Source organism: Schistocerca serialis, chromosome 1 (genome assembly GCF_023864345.2).
Source record: "Schistocerca serialis cubense isolate TAMUIC-IGC-003099 chromosome 1, iqSchSeri2.2, whole genome shotgun sequence".
NCBI lineage: Eukaryota > Metazoa > Arthropoda > Insecta > Orthoptera > Acrididae > Schistocerca > Schistocerca serialis.
Window position 1 is genome coordinate 1,185,732,455 of NC_064638.1, and position 15,771 is coordinate 1,185,748,225.

Here is a 15,771-nt window from a genome sequence, read left to right on the forward strand (position 1 = left end):
TCATTGGTATTAATAACCCGCGGAATAATAAACAACTGCAAAAGGAACAGGCAGAAGAAGCACTTCCGTGGTCTTCGGATCGCGCGTAACTTGGATAGCGGGCGAGGTGGTTCGGCTCTAAGGCCAGAGCTCGTTCTGATGATATTTCGTTTGTGGGGCTCTCAACAGCGCGGTTATCAGCACCCGTACAAATTTCCAATCATCGCTCAGTCCGATCTCGGCACTTCCATGAATGATGATGAAATGATGAGGACAACACAAACACCCAGTCATCTCGAGGCAGGTGAAAATCCCTGACCCCGCCGGGAATCGAACCCGAGACCCCGTGCTTGGGAGCTCCTTCGGCAGTCTCCGAGGACCGACATGTTGTCCGTCGCGGTACCATTCAAGTCTTAACTTGCAATGTCTAGTTGAGAACAGTGTGAGTGTAATTACATAAATTCGCAGTTAATTATTTTGTTGAAGAATGGAAGGTGTTTGTGACTCTATAAAGCGGAATGTAATTGTGCAGTTTCTCGTGTTCTGCCAGTAAGAAGCGAGTGGCATCCCCGTATAAACAAACTGATCGTAAATGTAATCATTTCTAAAACAACAGTTCCTCGCTAAGAGTTTCTCACAGCCTCAAGATTACGTGCTGTTTTCTGTACAGGGGACAACAACTGTAGAAGACTGCAGGTTGGTGAACATTTATTAGAACTTAAGCATTCCACTCAGGGCGGTCGAAGCAAATAGGCTCCTCGCGTGTACTGCAGTCTTAGTACAAATGAGATCAGTGACAGGTTCAAATGGCTCTGAGCACTATGGGTTCAAAATGGCTCTGAGCACTATGGGACTTAACATCGGAGGTCATCAGTCCCCTAGAACTTAGAACTACTTAAACCTAACTAACCTAAGGACATCACACACATCCACGCCCGAGGCAGGATTCGAACCTGCGACCGTAGCGAGCACTATGGGACTTAACATCTGAGGTCATCAGTCCCCTAGAACTTGGAACTACTTAAACCTAACTAACCTAGGATATCACACACATCCATGCCGGAGGTCAGTGACAGGTCATCTGTGGTAACAGAGAGGAGGTATGAAGAAGAGAAATATTTCAGAGAGAAGGGCTTTGACATACATACGTATGTATCACTTCTCCATCACTCTCTCTTTTTCAACTTGCCTTTGTGTCCCATGCTGGAACTTAAAAGGGTTGTGTTGTCAACACTGGAGGTCATGAGAGCCTGGACCACCAAAGTGCCGGCCGAAGTGGCCGTGCGATTCTAGGCGCTGCAGTCTGGAACCGCGAGACCGCTACGGTCGCAGGTTCGAATCCTGCCTCGGGCATGGATGTGTGTGATGTCCTTAGGTTAGTTAGGTCTAATTAGTTCTAAGTTCTAGGGGACTGGTGACCTCAGAAGTAGTGTCCCATAGTGCTCAGAGCCATTTTTGAACCACCAAAGTAATTACGTTTCAGTTAGTTGCCGAATGGTTGGTGTAGTGGTTGCGGCCTCATCTGTTCCGAGGTAAGGTAAAACTTTGTTTATCCCGTGATACAATACGCCATTTCGGCCCACGTGTCACGCAAAGAAGTAAACAATAAAAATTTGTGAACGGTAGCGGTCTATCAAAAACGTTTCCATACTTTTGAAACAGTCACGGTCCATTGACAATCAATACGGTTTTAATTTTTTTTGTTATTAACATTTGTTTGAATTGTTTTCCGGTGCTGTGTTGACGCTTTTCAGCGGTTCCGTGGCGGCTATGGCTGCTAAGCCGTATAAATTCCCGTAGAGCGTAGCGGAGAAAGTCGTGCACCGACAAAACGACCGCGTCGAGCCGCTGCCGCGACACCCGGCCAGCTGTCATCTGGGCCCGGAGGAGCAAAGCCTGCGACGCCTCTGCTCCGCGAAAGAAATGCCGCCGCTGACAGTTTTGCTGCAGCTCTCCTCAGCGCCGTGGTCTGTAACAGCGGCAGCCGAGCGGAACTCGTGGCCCGGCTGAGGTTTCCCACAACACACGGCCACCACAAAGGGGAGCGGGGGACCGGCGGAGGTGTTGCGTGCGGCTCACTCTCTTGTCTTGCTACATGGCCACCTTGGCCGACCCGCCTCCGACGGTTCGTTACAGTCACTACAAACGACAGCGCATGCGCATCGATGTACAGTGCAAGCGTGTTTTGGTTCGACTCTCTCTCAGTGGTGACAGGCGGGAGAAGACTGGAAGAAACACTGGGGTTTCACGTCAATCATTGATCTGCACTACTGTTTAGTGTACAACACTCGAGCTTACCGAGTAGTTGTGACTGGATTCAGCATTTTCAAAGAGGGAGAACTAAATGTGAAAGAGACAGTATTTCTATAGTTCCCCACAGAGAGAGCCATTTGTGCGGCTGGTTCCGGTGGAGGTTCGAGTCCTCCCTAGGCATGGGTGTGTGTGTTTGTCCTTAGGATAATTTAGGTTACGTAGTGTGTAAGCTTAGGAACTGATGACCTTAGCAGTTAAGTCCCATAGGATTTCGCACACATTTGAAGATTTTTTGGAGAGCCATTACAATTTAAAATATACCGGGTGTCCAGAAAATAGTGACCAGTATTCAGGAATATGAGAGGAACGACGATTCGGAGCAAAAAACTGTAATAGACATGGGCTCTATAATGCATACCTACAGAGCAACGACTTTTCCTTCATCTTCGCTACTGTGAATCACATCTCTTCTTACCGAAAAGTGCTTTTAGCTCTTAAATTGTTCACTAGACACTTTTTTCTTGTTTTGGTCCATGCGAACTCCTCCCAAATTAGAGAAAGCAAAAGAACTTTCAGTGGAAGATATGCTTCACACTATCGATGACGCGCAGAACTCCTCATACATTTAGGGTACGAACTGTAGAGCGCATATTAACTGGATTTTTGTTTTTTTGCTTCGAATGATCGCCCTGTCACATCCATTTTCACTGATCACCCCTCCTGGCACACCCTGTATGTAAACTATTATGCACTGAAGAGCCAAAGAAATTGGTACACCTGCCTAATATCGTGTAGGGCCCCCGTGAGCACGCAAAAGTGCCGCAACACGACGTGGCATTGGACTCGACTAATGTCTGAAGTAGTACTGGAGGGAATTGACACCTTGAATCCTCCAGGGCTGTCCATAAATCCGTAAGGAACCGGGGGGGGGGGGGGGGGGGTGGAGATCTTATCATCTACATCCATACTCCGCAAGCCACCTGACGGTGTGTGACGGAGGGTACCTTGAGTACCTCTATCGGTCTCCCTTCTATTCCAGTCTCGTATTGTTCGTGGAAAGAAGGTTGTCGGTATGCCTCTGTGTGGGCTCTGACCTCTCTGATTTTATCCTCATGGTCTCTTCGCGAGATATACGTAGGAGGGAGCAAGATATCCCAGATATCCTCAATTACGCTCATGTCTGGGCAGTTTGGTGGCCAGCCGAAATGTTTAAACTCAGAAGAGTGTTCCTGGAGCCACTCTGTACAAATTCTGGACGTGCGAGGTGGCGTATTGTCCTGCTGGAATTGCCCATGTCCGGTCGGAATGCACAATGGACATGAATGGATGGAGGTGATCAGACAGGATGTTTACGTACGTGTCACCTGTCAGGGTTGCATCTAGACGTACAACTCTCATGCCCCACACCATTACAGAGTCTCCACCAGCTTGAACAATCCCCTGCTGACATGCAGGGCCTATGGATTCAAGAGGCTGTCTGCTTACCCGCACACGTCCATCCGCTCGATACAATTTGAAACGACATTCGTCCGACCAGGGAACATGTTTCCAGTCATCAAATAGACCAATGTCGGTGATGACGGGCCCTGGCGAGGCGTAAAGCTTTGTGCCGTGCAGTCATAAAGGGTACACGAGTGGACCTTCGGCTCCGAAAGCTCACAACGACGAGGGTTTCGTTGAATGGATCGCAAGCTGACACTTGTTGATCGCCCAGCACTGAAATCTGCAGCAATTGTGGGTGGGTTGCAATTGTGTCACGTTGAACAGTTGGTACCGCTCTTGCAGGACCTTTTCCCGGCCGCACCGATGTCGGAGATTTAACATTTTACCGGATTCCTGATATTCACGGTACACTCGTGAAATGGTCGTACGGGAAAATTCCCACTTCATCGCTACCTCGGAAATGCTGTGTCCCACCGCTCGTGAGCCGTCTATACCATCACGTGCAAACTCACTTAAATCTTGATAATATGGTATTGCAGCAGCAGTAATCGATCTAACAACTGCGCCAGACACTTGTCTCATATAGGCACTGGCGATCCCAGCGCCGTATTCTGCCCGTTTACGTCACTCTATATTTGAATGCGCACATCTACACCAGTTTCCTTGCCGCTTCAGTGAGGTACTAACGAACGGAGCAAGTGGAAAACAATGAAACGCGCAAATAATCCTAATATACACACTCGTAGGTCCAAAAAGCCAATGGTTTCTCAGATACGACATATTATAGACTGTGTACAGGAACGCCTTACAACAGTACACCTTGCAACAGTCCCAAAGGGTCCAAATACGGATGTGTACTTGAGGACAAACACATTTCAAGAAGTAATTCAAACAGCCAACGTTCACGTGACAACAAGCTTCACTACATGTCCTCATCGATGCCTGTCGATATTCAAAAACTTCCAATCGTGTTCCGAAAGCGCACAAAACTTTCGCTGGGTTAATAGATAACAGAGCTGGAATACATCAAGATTTTTAAATATCCTCACACAAATACACCCAACGGGCTCAAGTCGGGGGACCTGGGACGGCTTGGTACTTCCGAGCCACGGCCGACACATTTGTTGTCGAACATTTGCGCAACGTATTACTGACCAGCCACATCAAAGAGTGCCGTTGGAGTATCTCGTAGTACCACATACGCACAATTTCACCACTGGGAACACCATCCAAATAGTCGATTAGCTTATAGTGCAGGCAATGAAGTTACATACGACCAGTGCGTCACCAGACGGAAAATGCAGCCATATGGGTGAAAATATTGGTTTGTGGACCTAAGGTTTATCTGCCTGATTCACTTTCCCGTTTCGTTCCTTTCATTTGTGCCTGTAATAGCGTAGCACCTTATATAAATCATCTATTGGATAATGTCGGGCCGGCCAGGCTGGCCGAGCGGTTCTAGGCGCTACAGTCTGGAACTGCGCAACCGCTACGGTCGCAGGTTCGAATCCTGCCTCGGGCATGGATGTGTGTGATGTCCTTAGGTTAGTCAGGTTTAAGTAGTTCTACGTTCTAGGGGACTGATGACCTCAGAAGTTAAGTCCCATAGTGCTCAGAGCCATTTTTGATAATGTCGGAAACTCTGTGAGGTTTCTTTTTCAGGCAATGCCGCTTCTCTGTAGAAGGGCTGCAACGCCAAAAGACTGCAAATGCAGGAAGACCTTCAGAGGATCGATGATTGTTCCAAGACTGACAACTGACCCTGCGGATAAATAAATGTAACGTAGTGCGAGTAAATAGGCGAAGAGATCCGCGACTGTTCAATCACGCTATCGGAGAAACGAATCAATGGATCAGTAACTAACGTAAAATACCCAGGATTCGTCCGGAGCGACCTAGAGCTAACTGACCGCAAAGAAGGAAAAGTTGACGCCAGCCTGAGATTCGTTGGATGAAAAATAAGGAAGTGTAATTCATCCACAAAAGAAGTGACTTTCAAAACATTTGTCGGTCGAGTTCGTGAGTATTCTTCATCAGTGTGGGATTCTTGCCAAGAGATAAAGAAGATCCAATGAAGCGCTGAATGTTTCGTCATGGGATCGTATAGCTGGCGAGAGAGCGGTACGGAGACGCTCGATTAACTACAGTTGCATACGTTACAACAGAGCCGTTGTCTGTCACTGTGGAGGTTACTGTTGACATCCCGAGAGCATTACGTTCGAAGTTTATCGGCAGTCTTTCTTACCACGCACCATCCGAGAATGGAAGAGAGAAGGGGACAATAATAATGGTAGCAGAGGCCGTAAGTTATCTTGCGGAGTATAAATGTAGATGCAGGTGATTGCAGTCGAAACAGAAGCACAGATTTGATACGGATGAGCATGGAAACGGGTCGTGTCCAAGTCTGTGATTTAGACAAGCCGGTCGGGGATTTGAACAACGCCACTCTTACCGAACGGAAGCCCAGTTGCTGTATTTGCAGAGCCACCTCACAAATCCAGAAGAATGAAAACGAGAAAATGCACTAAAAATTATAGAGTCCATCGCAGTACAGCTGTGGCTTAACGTTATATCAAAAATAAAGGATTTCCACCTCATGGCTTGTTGATACAGCAACCAGCATGTAGAATGTGGTGAAAACAACAATCTTGGTTGCAGAATTGCTTTTAACGCAATTAACATACGACACGAGCATATACTTGCTTCAATTTATTGTACCATTTATGACGAGGGCTGTCTTTCTTGCCGATGCCTCAATCGTGACAGCCAAAACCCGCTTACCAACGCTATATTGGTCAATCTGAAGATGCCTCGTATTAGACGAAACACGCGTTAAGAATCAATAAAGCAATAAAATCAGTTCTGCACCCGAGAAGTGTTTTCACTGCATCAAAAATAAGGGCTCAAATGCAGCTTCATGAGTTGACTCCATTATTTCTCCGTGTCGAACAAACACTGAGACCATACGGCTGCGATCTTCATCTTGGGCCAATTTTCTTCAGACAGTAATACTCGTTGTCAGCAATATGAAGTACGGTGACTTCTGAGGATGTCCGCACAGTCTGTCTGGATTAACAACGGCCGCATGAACTTGCAAACTTCCGTTACGGCACAACATTTTAACCACAACAAGCAGAAAACTATCTGGAGAGTTCCAACATGTTTCGTTAACATCAGTGGTTCGGCAAATTAATTTCAGTAGTGGAACGTTGTAGCTAGATGTCTACCAAACACGTTCGAGCATCTCTCAAGTAGAGGTTGATGTAGATGCGAAGTCACGTCGTTCCATATCCAATCTGCTCTCTCGCTGTTAGAAACAGCTGTCTTCTTCTACTGAAAGCGCCCAGTCTTCGAAAGCTCAAACAGGTGTTACCCGTCTTTCTCTCTGCCGTTTCGTGCTTCAGACGACCGGAAGTTTCTTTTCTTCTTTGCCGTGCATGTCTGTCCGCTGAACTGGAGGACTGGAAGTACGAGTACAAACGTTATGTGCGAAAGAAGCATCTGCTAAACCAGTGATCCAGAAATAAGCTGATAAGTGAACAGCAAGGAGAAGATGACAGAATGATGACAGCTCCTTCGTCACTTGCGTTAATACAGTTACGTTGGGTGCAAAAATCCGTTTCTGCTGGGGGCAAAACCCAATTAACAACCTGGAAATGAGCGCTGGATATTTTTCCTCCTAATCATACCACCGAGGCTGTCACGATGTGATCAAATTTCAGTCTCCAGTAGCGATTCATTTACGGCAATGGGTAATTACCACGCAAGGGTAATCTAAAACAAAGAAACATTCGTCGACCTGTTGAATGACAGGGAGCGCATAAAATAAGTTTAGGCATTGTTTTGGAGCACTGAGAGTGGCACATCTGGGAGAGCAAGGTGCTGTTAATGTCTTCAGAGGGCATAAAAGGATCCAAAGACCGACTGGCGGGTATTTTACGCACTGATAGAGGAAGAGGTGAAGATTGCACACAAAAGGTTTTTGGAATTTAGGCGTCGATTTAAAGCATATCTAAAATGGCTTGGTTCAAATGGCCCTGAGCACTATGGGACTTAACATCTGTGGTCATCAGTCCCCTAGAACTTAGAACTACTTAAACCTAACTAACCTAAGGACATCACACACATCCATGCCCGAGGCAGGATTCGAACCTGCGACCGTAGCAGTCGCGCGGTTCCGGTCTGAGCGCCTAGAACCGCTAGACCACCGCGGCCGGCTAAAGCATATCTACCTACCGTTTAGTCCCCTCTTTCAGGAGACATCGATAGGCGATATACATTTTTAGAGCCTGCACAATCCGAAATTTTGGCAGCTTTCTAAACATGTCTGCGATAGGACATGAAATGTTAGAAAGAAAATAATGCAAGGGACTACCTGCTCTATCCCACTACGTCAACAAGGTGTAAACATTTGTCGGAAAGACCTACACTGTACACTGCAGACGCAAGAAGTGTTTTTCGCTGAAATAAACTGTAGTGAAGAGACGGCGGTGGAAATTGAAATAAATGTGCTAACTCAAAAAGGTACATCTACATCTACATCCGCATTCCGAAAGCCACCCGACGGTGTGTGGCGGAGGGTACATTGAATACCTCTATCGGTTCTCCCTTCTATTCCAGTTTCGTATTGTTCGTGGAAAAAAAAAAGATTGTCAGTATGCCTCTGTGTGGGCTCTAATCTCTCTGGTTTTATCCTCATGGACTCTTCGCGACATATACGTAGGATGGAGCAATATACTGCTTGAGTCCTCGGTGAAGGTATGTTCTCGAAACCAACAAAAGCCCGTACAGAGCTACTGAGCGTCTCTCCTGCGGAGTCTTCCACTGGAGTTTATCTATCATCTCCGTAACGCTTTGGCGACTTTGCCGCGTTACCCATGCTTAGGAGTTCGCTTCTGTCACGAAAATGCAAAATCCTCATTTACAAAACAATTATAAGACCAGGTGTTACATATGGTGGACCGTGACTGTAAATGAGGAAAGGATTCTTAGCACATGGGAGAGAAAGGTGCTACGTAAAATATTTGGCTTAATATATGACCAAGAAGTTTGGCGCATTCGTACGAATGCATTAACTACACCACCTTTTTGAAGAACCTGACATTGTCACTACCACTAAAATAAGAAGACTGCGGTGGGCAGGGCACGTGATGAGAATGGAAGAGAGGTAAACAAAATACACTGTGCACGCAACAGGTTTTTTATGCTGAAGTAAACAGTAGTAAAGGACGGGGGGGCGGACTGGAAAAAAAAGGTGTTACACGTCGAATCTCGTAACATGATGTATAAAATATTAAGGAAATTTGATTTCTATAAGAAAATCGGTGTTAAGTTAGAAGCAGCAGCTACTTGTATGTGGGCCATGTAGCAATATTCTGCGTGCGCTCGCAAGCGGCGGGTGTCGGCGACGGACAGCAGGTGTCTGAGCCCCCACAACAACAGTACCTGCCCGCTGCGCGGCCATTATGGCCGCCCAACCCTCGCTCGTCTACCTGCCCTCCTCGCACCTACTGCACGTACCTTGGTGATCTGGAACAGCGCCTGGCGCCTGTGTCGCACCTTCTCCTTCATCGCCGCTCAGCGCCGGCGCATGGCGTCGCACTCGAGTACGTAAAGACGCTCCGGAAGGAGCTCTCCGCGGAAGGAAAACGCGCGTGCAGTCGGCGTCGAGCGGCGGTGCGTGTACCCCAGCGGCGGCCGCGTCCTGGCACTGTGCGGAAGCAGCCCGCCCAGGTGAGTCGCCGGTGAGCTCACCTGGCGCCGCCAGCGGCGGGACGCGGCAACTCCTCCTACACGGTCGAGCGCGCGCCGTCCGGCCGGCGCGTGGGGGGGGGGGGGGGCGGCCCGCCACAACAATAGCCGGGGGGCGCCTCTTTGTGCGTGGGAAGGGGCGGCCGGCGTCTGTTTACGTGCGTAGATGCGTACACACTACTCTCCGTGCCCTGGCCGCCGTGACGTACGCGTCTGCCCCCACCTTCTTCCTGGACACGCTGCGTGAGCCGCGATAGACCCTGAGGAAGCGCCGAATCGGGGAGGGAAACGATTAAATCCGTAAGAAAATGGGCTATTGTGCTCCCGAAGGGACAGCCGACTTGTGACAGCTGTCGAGCGCGAGGGACGTGAAACAGAGATGTGAACCGACACGAAGAACCACTCCCAGTGCTAAATGACAACTTCCGGCACAAACTGAGTGAACAGAAAATGAAAACACTGGAGTAGTGCAAGAACAGTTTCTCTTCACAGAGTTCCTATTACAGAGAGAAATGTTTGGTTCAAAACATATTAAAGATGGTTCAAATGGCTCTGAACACTATGGGACTTAACATCTGAGGTCATCAGTCCCCTAGAACTTATTTTGCGACCGTAGCAGTCGCGCGGTTCCGGACTGAAGCGCCTAGAACCGCTCGGCCACCATGGCCGGCAAAACATATTAAAAGTATAGTTCTCGTCAACCCTACGTTTGGTCCACCTTTCTGATCCGAATTATTCATCTGCGAATGAGAAGTGAATGTCATTGTCATTGCTGATTATGATCACGTATTTTCTTGCGATTTCCCCTGTTTGATTGCTAGAGGCTACACTATCTGATCAAAAGTATCATCACACCTATTAGAGCCGGCCGCTGTGGCCGAGCGGTTCTAGCCGCTTCATTCCGGAACCGCGCTGCTCCTACAGTCGCAGCTTCGAATCCTGCCTCGGGCATGGATGTGTGTGATGTCCTTAAGGTTAGTTAGGTTTAAGTAGTTCTAAGTCTAGTGGACTGATGACCTCAGATGTTAAGTCCCATAGTGCTTAGAGCCATTTGGAACATTTGAACACCTATTAGAGGACATTAATGTGGCGTGTGCCCACCTGTCACCTTTATGACGGCTTGAGCTCTCCTAGGGCGCTTTCCAGTTTGGTGTCTGAGTGTCTATGGAGGAAAGCCACCATGTTCTTCCTCAAGAGCCGAAACCAAAGAAGATAATGATTTTGGACGCTGGGATCTGGAGTGAAGTGGACCTTCTAACTGACCCAAAGGAATTCCATTGGATTCAAGTGGCAAATCTGGCCGGGCCAGTCCTTTGAAGACATGTTTGATTCGCAGGTTCTGCTTTATCACAAGGTGAATTGTCATGCTGATACACACAATGTTCATCTTCTAACTGTTCCCATACTGTACGCAGTACACAATGTTGTCAAATGTTTTCATGTCCTTCCACATTTGGCATTTTCTTAAGAACAATAGGAGGACCATCTCCTTCATTGTTGGCACTTCACACGGCGGCAGGTAGTGAGATTCATCGCACCAAATCACTCGTTTCCAGTAATCCACTGTCCGTGTCACTCTTTACATTACTTCAAACATCGGTTAGCACTGACTACGGAACTGTGTGGCTCGACCATTCTACCCCATTCTTTTAAAGTCCCTATGTATAGTCAGTCATTGTGCCAACTGGACTGCTGGTAGCACTTTGGGACTCACGACCGATTCCTTCCGCCGAATTCACGTGATTTTTTACAACCACCCTGCGCAGTGGTCGACGGTCCCTGCTAGTCAGTACAGGATGTCTGCCTGGTCACGGTTTAGTCGTGATCGTTCCTCCGTGTTTCCACTTGACAGTTACGTCACCAGCAGTCGACATGGGCAGCTTTAGAAGGGTTTGTAGATTCGTTAATCAGATGACAGCCAATAACTAGGTCACGTTTGCAGCAGGTCCACCACTCGTGACATCTAGTGCATCACTTAGGAGCATCCCGATACGTTTCATCAGATAGTGTCTATTACACTGAAGAGCCAAAGAAATTGGTACACCTGCTAAATATCGTGTAGGGCCCCCGCGAGCACGCAGAAGCCGCAACACGACGTGGCATGGGCTCCACTAATGTCTGAAGTAGTGCTGGGGGGAACTGACACCATGAATTCTCCAGGGCTGTCCATAAATCCGTAAGAATGCGAGAGGGTGGAGATCTCTTCTGAACAGCACGTTGCAAGGCTTCTCAGATATGCTCAAGAATGTTCATGTCTGGGGAGTTTGGTGGCCAGTGTTAGTGTTTAAACTCAGGAGAATGTTGCTGGAGAAACTCTGTAGCAATTCTGGATGTCTGGAGTGTCACGTTGTCCTACTCGAAATGCCCATGTCCGTCAGAATACGCAATGGACACGAAAGGATGCAGGTAATCAGACAGGATGATTACGTACGAGTCACCTGTCAAGAGTCGTATCTAGTCGTATCAGGGGCCCCATATCACTCCAGCTGCACACGCCCCACACCATTACAGAGCCTCCACCAGCCTGAACAGTTCCCTGCTGACATGTGGATTCCATGGATTCAAGATGTTGTCTCCATTCCTGTACACGTCTATCCGCTCGTACAAATTTAAACGAGACTCATCCGACCAGGCAACATGCTTCCAGTCATCAACAGTGCAATGTCGGTGTTGCCGGGCCCAGGCGAGGCCTAAAGCTTTGTGTCATGCAGTCATCAAGGGTAAACGAGTTGCTTCGGCTCCGAAAGCCCATGTCGATGATGTTTCGTTCAATGGTTCGCACGATGACACATGTAGATGGCCCAGTTTTGAAATCTGCAGCAATTTGCGGAAGGGTTGCACTTCTGTCAGGCTGAACGATTCTCTATCGTCTTTGGTCCTTTTCTTGCAGGTTTTCCTGCCGTAGCGATGTCAGAGATTTGATGTTTTACCGGATTCCTGATATTCGCGGTACACTCGTGAGATGTTCGTACGGGAAAACCCCCACTTCGTCGCTACCTCAGAGATGCTGTGTCCCATCGCTCCTTCGCCGACTATAACACCAAGTTCAAACTCACTTAAATCTTCATAACCTGCAATTGCAGCAGCAGAAACCGATCTAACAACTGCGCCAGACACTTGTTGTCTTATACAGGCGTTGCCGATCGCAGCGCTTTGTTCTGTCTCTTTACATATCTCCATATTTGAATACGCATCCCAATAACAATTTCTTTGGTGCTTCCGTGTACTTGAAGAGATAAAGCCATATTATTGCTGTATTTTTCCAGTAATTCAATTCACAGCCAAGGAGTTCAACTATCAGTAAGTAACGTGGATATCAGAAGCCGTCTAAAGCGGATGATTCAGTTTTTCTGTACATTATTTCGACCATTGGAAAAATGAACACGACCAAGTCAATTTTCGATATCTTGTCCAGTAAAAAACAATTCTCCAACTGCTTAGACACTCATACATGCTACTTCTATTGAAAATGTTGCACTGAGAATTTGAGATTTTACGTTTCGAGATAGTACATGTTGTACGAAAACGTCAAGCTTACGAAGACTTGAGACAGTGTTTGGTTAACTAATATTCTTCTTCCTCTCCTTTTTATGATCAACCAGCTGCACAGTTTGCAGCAGTCATATCCGGTGTATGCTGTTCTGTTACAGACTTTACCTTTTATTCCCGATCTTTATTCGCTAGGTGAGTACGTCCGCTGTCGTCTTTTCCTTCCGTTAGTTCATCTCCCGCCTCTTCACCTGATCAGCCATTTCAAGATAGCAGCTCTGACAGCCTAAAATCCTCCCTTTCCCCGTACTAATTTATTCGTCTTCCTACCCCTACCCCTTTCCAACATGATGCGTCTTTTCACCGATACAGCATTTATGTGAGAATTCTGCGTTATACCAACTATTTTGCAGCGCAAATATTTGGATGGTGTGAGTGTACGCTAAATTTGTCAGTACTTATTGGTTATATACATTCATATTCAAGCACTTTGGAAATTTACTTTTGAATACTATATTTCGCTTCGTAACTAGGTCAGTTCAGTAATTGGACATCAGTGATTCGCCGAACTACTCGCGTAGCGATGTATCTCTTATTATCCGGAATTAATCTGACGAGTGCCACAGACACGAATAACGAAGGTAAGATTCTCAAAAGATAAATAATTCTGTGTTCATCCAACCGACATTTCTATTTACGCTACGTAAATTAATTCAGTCAGATCAATAAAGTCTTTGTTACTGCTACGATCTTCATCATACTAATTATGTATCATTTGGTCTACTGTTCGTGCTTACTGTCCTATACGAAAGTACCGCCATAACAATTTGAAAGTTAATTCTTCGTCCATACCTCATCCACACGATATATTTCGAACTGGTGTGTTGTGAATCGGTTTGCAACAGTAATCACCGTATTGTTACATTACAAAAGGGCCCAGACTTCTGACAAAAATACAGTTGAAGTATGGCATTGTAAACATGAGTAACGCTAGTAATTCGATTACCGAAAGTAATGCTCTATTATTGTGCATGAGAGTACCATACGCGGCCACTGACGAAACTAAGTAGTGATGGGTCATATGAAAAAAGAAATAGTGTATTGCATAATGAGAGGACCTTATACCCAATAACTTTAACTGTAAACATTGCAGATACAAGAACAGCAAGCCCAAATGATGAACATCAGTAGAGAAGAGTTTAGTCCCCCTCCTCTATAGCAACGTATTTCGTAAAAAAAAATAAATAAATAAATAAATAAATAAATAAATAAATAAAAAAATGCAACTCCAATTTCATAACTGAAATGGATGTCTGACATGATCACAGCTTATTAATGATATAAGAGAGTATCACATTAATTACGGGATATCTATCATAACACACCTCATTCATTTAATTACCCTCTGTTGGGTACCGAGTTGGTAATCATTGTCGAATCTCACACGAAGTGGTTCAACAGCTTATAGTTTCTCGTGAACTTTAGTTGATGTGATGAAACAACTGAATCAAAAGACATAGCTGCGACGAATAAATTTATAACACAGAAATTGGCAACTTAATACAATTTACCGATATGTCGCCATCCAGTCAGCAAAAAACATCAATGGCGGTGCCGCTGTTACCAGAAGGCCATTTTTCCTGTGCCGTATCCGTTCTTGTCACTTTTATCTGCTTCGGTTTTAATCTTCTCGTAGCATTCGTGATAGCTCAGGGGATAAGTTATGCAACAGGAAAATACCTGATAAACGCAGATCAATACATACCCATCATATCATTATCCAAACAGGCTATCGAAGAGTTCGCAACTTCATCCAAGTGAGTCACAGAATGGCGTCATCTCCGCGCTACAGAGTTACTGTTTGACTAAGGGATTACCCTGGCAACGTACACAATGACTGAGGACAGACAACAACATATTTTGAAGGTAGGTGACTTCACAAACAAGAGGTCACTCATTTCCATGGCAAGAGCCACGTCAGTGGAACTGTTCACCTTCTCATCTACATTTCCAGTTTTGCCAAGTCTCAAAAACACGTAATTTTGTAATTTCGTCTTTGTTCTCAGTTGTTCCTAAGAATTTTTCGCTGTCTATTGAGTTGACTTTTGGGTATCGAAAAAATGAGTGCACGAAAAATGGCAAGACAAGCAACGAATGTTTTTCAGTTAATAAAGCGAAGAGTTGAGTAGGGCAGCTTTCCGCTGCAATATTTCTACATCTACATGAATACTCTGCAAATTACATTCAAGTGCCTGGCAGAGGGTTTATCGAACCACCCTAGGATCGCACACCGCGCGGCAGTATTCTAAAAGAGCACGGACAAGCCTAGTGTAGGCAGTCTCCTTAATAGGTCTGTTACATTTTCTGTGTCCTGCCAATCAAACGCAGTCTTTGGTTAGCCTTCCCCACAACATTTTCTATGTGTTCCTTCCAATTTAAGTTGTTCGTAATTGTAATATCTAGGTATTTAGTTGAATTTACGACTTTTAGATTAGACTGATTTATCGTGTAACCGAAGTTTAACGAGTTTCTTTTAGCACTCATGTGGATGACCTCACACTTTTCATTATTTAGGGTCAACTGCCACTTTTCGCACCATCCAGATATTTTCTAAATCGTTTTGCAGTTTGTTTTGATCTTCTGATGACTTTATTAGTCGATAAACGACAGCGTCATCTGCAAACAACCGAAAACAGCTGCTCCAGCTGCTCAGATTGTCTCCAAAATCGTTTATAAAGATAAAGCCAGAAATCACTTCTGTTTTACTCGATGACTTTCCGTCAGTTACTACGAACTGTGACCTCTCTGATAGGAAACCACAAATCCAGTCACATAATTGAGACGATATTCCATAAG

The 15,771-nt window shown here is 46.1% G+C and overlaps 1 protein-coding gene across 2 annotated transcripts in view; it reads right to left on the reverse strand.

The window, feature by feature from the left end:
- Positions 1 to 15,771, reverse strand: part of LOC126418759 (uncharacterized) — a 462,747-nt gene that overhangs the window by 70,277 nt on the left and 376,699 nt on the right. The window contains exon 1 of one of the 2 annotated variants that reach the window (XM_050085694.1): positions 9,196 to 9,341. The exons of the other annotated variant lie outside the window; for it this stretch is intronic. Within the exon in view, the coding sequence (XP_049941651.1) occupies positions 9,196 to 9,246 (51 nt within the window). The 5' untranslated portion in view covers positions 9,247 to 9,341. Of the gene's footprint in view, positions 1 to 9,195; positions 9,342 to 15,771 lie in introns of those variants that run through there. 2 annotated transcript variants of the gene reach the window in all.